General features: G+C 39.3%; 2 protein-coding genes and 1 pseudogene across 2 annotated transcripts in view; 1 reads left to right on the top strand and 2 right to left on the bottom strand.

The window, feature by feature from the left end:
- The window catches only part of LOC106103327 (phosphatidylinositol 4-phosphate 3-kinase C2 domain-containing subunit beta-like), a 1,708-nt gene extending 264 nt beyond the window's left edge, over positions 1–1,444 (bottom strand). The window contains exons 1-4 of the mRNA XM_013283065.1: positions 1,401–1,444; positions 907–1,103; positions 453–598; positions 13–104 (exon numbers count right to left, since the gene is read on the bottom strand). Of these exons, the coding sequence (XP_013138519.1) occupies positions 13–104; positions 453–598; positions 907–1,103; positions 1,401–1,444 (479 nt within the window). The remainder of the gene's footprint in view (positions 1–12; positions 105–452; positions 599–906; positions 1,104–1,400) is intronic.
- LOC106103397 lies at positions 1,112–2,982 on the top strand. The gene is made up of 2 exons (XM_013283151.1): positions 1,112–1,774; positions 2,046–2,982. Exons 1-2 carry the CDS (start codon positions 1,606–1,608, stop codon positions 2,690–2,692), a joined length of 816 nt encoding a protein of 271 aa, XP_013138605.1. The 5' UTR covers positions 1,112–1,605; the 3' UTR covers positions 2,693–2,982.
- A 799-nt stretch (positions 2,983–3,781) lies between these two features.
- LOC106103328 overlaps positions 3,782–7,249 on the bottom strand; it is a 19,068-nt pseudogene continuing 15,600 nt past the window's right edge.

Here is a 7,249-nt window from a genome sequence, read left to right on the forward strand (position 1 = left end):
GGCAGGCGGTACTCCAGCATCTCCATGAACGAGGGGTGCGAGTTGCGCTTCAGCACGCGGGTCTTGCGCTTCGTCTCTTTGGTTGGATCGGGCACTAGGTACACCTGAAAGATACGGTAACATTATCAGCTTTCTCATTTGAGAAACTAAACTAGAAAGTGCAGAACGCACAAATGGCTACTTGAATTGGAATTCGTAAACAAAGCGACCGTTGTCAATAGACATCTGAAAATGCAGTTGAGTTGTCGACTTTTAAACGGCTGAGGAGGAGAAAAGAGGAAATTTCCTCTTCATATCCATCGCATCCTCCGTCATATTCACTTTTCCTTCTTATCCCTACAAGGAAGTAGGTCCAATAACTATTGACAGAATTTTATTAGATACTTTTAGAAAATCGCCATTGGTAAGTATGGATACGTATCGTACGTACGTCGTGTACGTGGTGTATGTACCTTGACGTAAGGGTTGGGCGGCAGGCCCTGCGGCGTGGCGGCCAGCGACTGCGCGTGCAGGATGAGCACGGCCAGCGCGCCGCCCGCGTACTGCACCGACAGCTTCAGCGACCCCGAGCCGCTGCTCTCCGCCTCGCTCGACTCGCCTGCACACAGTCTCAAATACGTTAACATACACTACTTTGTGGCGTAGAATTTCAGCAAACACAGTATATTTTTGAAGAATTCTTACTTTGAGAAAAAGTCCTACACTTACGACATGCTTTAAGCTATATAGTTTCACGCTATTAAACATAGAAAATAAATTGGAAAAACATCATGTGGGAAATGGACCATTAACTACAAGTTGTCAAGATTAAGAAAGTAAGGTTATTATGGTAACGGTAATTTATACATTTGCCATTGCTAAATGAATTGCTAAATAATTGTTAAATGAAATATTGCTTTGTCGTACCTCGATGCTTCATCCTCTGTGGTTCAACGTCCTGCTGGTCTCGCAGCAGGGGGTGGAAGAATGTGTACACGAGGTCTGAGTGCGCGATCTCGTCCGCCAAATTGAACAGGGAGGTGAGGAAGGCCTGCACGTCGCTGAGCCGCCGCTCCGCCACCTGCCGCGTGTTCGACCGCCCCACGTGCAGACCAGACGGCAGGCTAAGGGTTCACGGTTCAAATGGAAACCATATATAAACTGTTTTTTTTTTTTAACTTTTTTGCCGGTTTCTTTTTACTTTCTTTGATTAGACAAAATATTATCATATTAACAATTCATCAATCTAGGCGCTACCATTTCATTCTATAGATCTACATCATGCAAATTCCATCGTATCCACTAATCGGGTTTGAAGATCGATTATTTCCAATGAACATGCCTCCGTGCGTCCGACACGATAAGTTAAATTATAACAGAAACAATTTGTTACTGATAAGATTACATTATTCAAACTGCGCCTGACACTCGGCGCAATCTTATCTAATAAATCGCGAGTACCCATTCCGTTAACATCAGCGGTCGTTAGATCACTAAACAAAAATACTGAAGAAAAACAGTGCAATAAACAGTTTAAGAAAACATAAACCACAGTTGAAAACAGTTTCGAGACAAATTGTGCTTTGCTGTGTTAAGAATAAAGTTGTATATTGTGTAGAAGTGTCGATGATTTTAATTCTAAGTGGTATAATGTGTTCAGTTTTGATGTTGAAACTCAGAGGATTTAAGGCTTCGTTTAATTTGTTGTCGGGAAACAAGCGTGGCGGGGAAAAGTATGAAAAGTCTGATATACCTGTACTGGGCGCTTATAGGAGGAACAAGGAGGAATATTATGGTAATTGTTAAAAACGTTACATTAGTTCTATCTTGTTTCAAATAACCTTTACTTCACTGATACTGGAGTATTTAAAGTTTATACACTAGCATGTTTCCGATTTAAAAATAAAATTTTTCAAGTTACTTTAAATTTATATTTTGAACGATTAAATCTAAATTTTAGCCTTGTTTAAAAAACTTGACGTTTTAGTCGTTATAGCTAAATATTTGTTTCTAGATAAGAAAATCCGGAAATGTCAATAAACGACTTAATTTTTAATCTTTTTCAGTTGTCAACAACATTCCTAACAATTCCCCTAGAAAGTTAACACCTATAAATAACTCCAATCAACCGAGGCAACGTATCCAACACGCTAAAAGCACTAGCAATTTATTAACTGTTGAAGACGTACATCAAAACACAAGAAAAAGTACAAGCGATATACCGTCTTCGGGTCGCGAAAGAAAACAAAGCAATAACGAACAACGGAAAATAGAATCACAGAAACCAGAACAACGAAAGAGGGAGAAACCACCTCGTAAACAAGAGAACCTAAAGAAGTTGACAAGAGAAACAAATGAACAGCCACATCAAGACAAACCTAGAAAAGAGAAGAAGAAAGGCCGAGCACCCAAACCACCGATACAGCAACATCCAGATTACTCCAGCAACACTCTAGAAAGTTCCATTAGTAGGAGTAGCGGCCCACCGCCGTACTCCGCTGAAGTAATACCTAATGAAAACGATAACACTGGCAATACCAGCTTTAGTAAGCCAGTGGAAGAGAGCAGTTGGGATCTTGTGTCGCAACACAGGGAACAATTAAATAGACCGCAGACTAAATCTACTACAAAGCCAAAGAGTAGAGTTCTTGATTTAAACTATAATGCAGTTACACAGACCTCTGTGGAGGTTAAAAATAACAGCGAAGTATAATTGAAATATAAATTAATGCGTTCACAATAACATGAGATGCACTCGCTCTCTTGCTCCAACTCAGCCGGTTTTTAGAAAACTATCGGTGCTGTCATCGGATGCAGGTATAATGTTATTTTACATGAGTAGCAATACGTTTAGTGTTAAATTTATACATCAAAATTACCTAGTCTTATCTTATCGCTGTGTTAACTATTGTACGTACTTAAAGAAAGGAAATTATTCTTCATGGATAATTTATAAATTCATAAGAAAAAATCTATTTTTATTGTTGACAAGTTTAATTTCTAGTGTAATATTTCAAAATATTAAAGTCACTTGATACTTTAAGATAATGCTTAAAGATATATCAATGTGGAAGCTAATTTTATTTTAATAAGTGAAGTTTGTTTTTATACTTTTTATTACTTTTGTAAGTATTTTATTTAACCTATCTTTATGAATAAAAATTATTTAATTGCATTTTATAATTTCAGTCTTTCTCTGAAGGTCACTTGTAGGTCATTCCTTTGCATCATTCCCAAAATAACAAAGTAATTTAGTAATTTAAAAAAGTGTTTTGTCAAAAAGAAACAGCAATGAAAACAAATAGTACAGATAAGCAATAAATAGTACAGATAGTACAGTGTACTCACCCGTGTACTTTAGCGAGCGGGAAGTGCAGACAGATCTTCTGGTACAGCTCTGTGAAGTGCTTGTACGAGCGGTAGAGCAGCGAGGGCGTGGCTTGCCCCTGCCGGTACACGCGTAGCGCGTACACGTAGTGCTTCTCCGGGTCGTAGCGCTTCTCGTAGCTGAGACACTCTACGCGCACCAGCCGCCCCTCGCCCGACATGCTACGATTTATTTTCTATTAGCGGTAACACGCAACGTCATGAAATCGAAATTAAATGCAAACTATATGTCTTTATAGTTATAAATATAGGCTATGTTACTCAGTTATAATGTAGCTTTCTAATGGTAAAAGAACTTTCGTAATCGGTCCAGTAGTTTTTGTGTTTACTGATTACATGTAAAAGTAAAAAAAAAACATTAATCATCATTTAGTGAATAGAAAGAGAAACTAGTAACTAACAGTTGAAAAGTAAGTTAAAACTTACGTATATGTTCGCGGCATAAACGACAGCAACTCCGAAGTGCTACTGCTCTGATCTCCACTCGCCCTCAGCTGCGCCAGATTGTGCAAAAAGAAGTTGATGGGTGTAAATCTACGAACAAAATTAAAATTATTTTTAATAATTGTAAACTATGACAATAGTTACACTTCTCTCTCACTCTCTCCTCTCTCTTTTTGATTACAGTAGTCTGTAGATAAAGATGTCTGTAGAGATAGAGATTGATTGAATAATAACTATAATATTTTCTCTCCCTATCTCTTTCTCAATCTCTATGTCAGTCATGTTGTGGTGTGTGGTGGGGGAGGGGGCAGTCCGCGGAGTCACCTGCTCTTGAGTGAGGAGTGTATGAGGCGCGCGAAGGCGGCCGCAGCCTCGGCGTTGGTGGCGGCGGGCAGCAGCGCCGCGCGCACGTAGCCCACCGCCGCGCTCGACACGCCGGGCACGCCGGACATCGCCATCTTAGTACATACAACTTGTCTTATAATGAGATACTTTAAATGGATGTTTGTTAGAGTTTGTAGTCTAAACTGTTGAATAGATCTTGATGATCTTCGTCATAGAAATAGAGAAGTGTAAAAGAACATAGTCTATTTATTTAATTCTACAGTGAAAAATAGTATACCCATAAAATACACAAAAAATTACATAAGAAAACAGCGTAATAAGGAAATATATTGAGCATCACTTATACTATACCACGGAGTAACTCCAACGTTTAGAATCTTACGCTGAAAAGGGAAAAAAAGGCTTAGGGCACCGTCAGACACGGTAGGTATACCTGGCGTATGAGATTCGGGGTCATTAGTGATCAGCTACCTGAGTCACATTACTGAAAACAACTCCATCTATGGATTTGTACCCGCACGGAACTAACTTTATTACTTCTAGCTTTGCTGCCTCAGTACGCCGTAATTTCTCTAGCATGAGTGTGTGCGTGTTATAGTGTGTACCAATGCGAAGAGGTCCAGTATGTGTGAGCGGTGCGCGCGCACCACGTTGAAGGCCATGCAGCACAGCTCCACGAAGTGCTGGAAGCGCTGCGTGGGCCGCTCGCCGCCGTTTATCACGTACGCCATGTCGTGTGTCAGCACAAACGGCGCTCGATCCCTACACAAGGAAAATCCAAAACTGGATAATACAGCCACTTTTGAAAAACTTAGGGCCTGTCCCACCAAATTGTAAATTGTCTGATAACAATCGAACGCGTAAAATATATGGATCCGATTTTACCTTATCTAACAGTGACGTCATTTTCGAGCTATCTAAGTGATGGGACAGACCCTTAACTTAATTGCTTACTAATACAGAATTTTCAACCTCACATCTATCATCATGTATAAAATGTTCGGTTGCCTTTTAAGTGTTGCCATACTTGAAGTAATCTTAGAATTTATTTTCAGTCATTTTAAGCAATTATAAATAGGACGATTATTAAAGATATTAATTAAAAAACATTCAAGTTATAAAAAGAACTTGAATATACCTATAGTGGTTATTTGAGGATGTAGTTTCACCGGGCAGTGAAATAAACCACTATATAATAATAAAACAGTTTATTGTTTCACGTACACGGATACAAGTTAAGACGTACACGTAAACAATATAAACTAAGAAAACACGTAAACAAAATGGCGGGCGAGAGGGCAAACGAGCGAGGTGTCAGCACAGTGTAGCAGCGCGAGGCGACTGTTGGCCGGCCGGCGCGGCGCGGTGCATGATTCCGCATTTCGGACATTTTGCGTCCGCGCCGCGGGCGGCGCTCTGTAGCGCGTTGCAATTGTATATAAAAATGTGGAGTGTGCGTGTTTGTTTGTACGTGTAAAGTTTTGCCATATAAAATGTATAAATTGAAATGTGTTTGTGAGTTATGAATGTGATGTTATGTTGTGAGTTGTGAATGTTTATGTGTGAATGCGTGAATGTAATATTATAAATAAATGATAAATAAATAAATGTAGTGTAATAAATAGATAGATAAATAAATATGTAAATAAGTACACTACATACCTTTTAAAATTGCCAAACATCTGTGCATCTCCCAAGAACTTGCCGAAGTCAATATGGAAGAGATGTCCGGATGTCTTCAACATGATATTGTCGTTGTGGCGGTCGCAGATGCCGAGCAAGTATGTAGCCACGCTATAGCCAGCACACGACGCTGTTCATACAAACACAATAAAATACAGTATACATCAAGTTAATTTTCCCATTTAGCATGTCTTTTTTCTTCAAAATATCAACAGGCCAAAAAAAGGACAGACAGAGGGAGAGGGAGAGGGAGGAGAGAGAGAGCTTAGGGGAGAACGCGAGAGATAAGAAAAATAAATGGTGGGAGAGAATGGGTTGGGAGGAAACGTTGAAATGATGCATAAAAGTTTATATTTTACCAGTAAAGTTATCCCTGGCGCGCTGGTACTCCAGCTCGGAGGGGTTGTGCTTGGCGAGCCATTCCGCGATGGGCTTGTCCTTGAAGGATCCTGTCAACCCCCACTCCGTCTGGATGGCGCGTAGTGTCTCCGCCTCCGTCACTATCTCTATCATACCTAATATCAGGTAAATAAAACTACATTACAATCAATAATTCAATTGTTTTTTTTTGTTTATAATTTTTTTTTACTGCACCCTACAGTTATTTTTTATCTGTGTTATCTGTCTGTATTTGCCTTGTCTCCTTAACTAACATACCTGTATTATAGTTAATTATAAATTATGTATTGTCTCCAAAGTGGATGGGAAATGCAATAATAAATTTTGCGTAGAGTACGAGATTAACATACATGAATATAGGTGAAATATATTTGGTACCTCTTTGGTTACTAGTGGGTAAAGCTTGGAAGGTGACTATCCTGAGGTCGAGGCCCGCCTTCAGCCACAGCGTGTCCATCACCTTTATCACTTGCAGCACCAACGAGTCCTGTCTTAAATCATCACCAACCTGCACAAAATATATTAATCTTAATATCTTAATTAATAAGTGTGTTATTAATAACAATGTTTAAAATTGACTCCATTACCTTAAACATGGCGGGTACGACCGCGTTATCAACACCGATGAAGTTAATCTTAAGAGGTAACGTATTCGATGAAAAATAGGAACAGGACCTGTGATTAGATAAAAAAATGTGTATAAGTCACACAATAACAATATACTGTCAATATACAAGGATCTTTATGCTAGCGTAACGAAGAGCATCGCATCGGCACAAATAATAAGCCAGTGACAAATCGTAAGTTATTAAAAGTTTCGTACATTTTTTACTTTTAGATCAACGATATCAATCATCAAATGTTACACTCTCTATAGCAGGTCTCCTTGATGGATTGTACGCAACTAACACATATGAACACAGGCGTACATATGTGTTAGTTGTATACGTACACTTAGTACGTAAGTGCGTTGCATGCATGTGTGCGTGCGTGCGTGCATGTGTGCGAGAAC

This window comes from Papilio polytes, unplaced genomic scaffold, assembly GCF_000836215.1.
Source record: "Papilio polytes unplaced genomic scaffold, Ppol_1.0 DF823823.1, whole genome shotgun sequence".
Lineage (NCBI taxonomy): Eukaryota > Metazoa > Arthropoda > Insecta > Lepidoptera > Papilionidae > Papilio > Papilio polytes.

What these genes read in the sequence shown, in the direction of transcription:
- LOC106103397 (XM_013283151.1), top strand. Translation starts at nt 1,606, where the DNA reads ATGATTTTAATTCTAAGTGGTATAATGTGTTCAGTTTTGATGTTGAAA. An exon ending in GAACAAGGAGGAATATTATG is followed by an intron (nt 1,775 to 2,045) that starts GTAATTGTTAAA and finishes AATCTTTTTCAG; the next exon opens with TTGTCAACAACATTCCTAAC.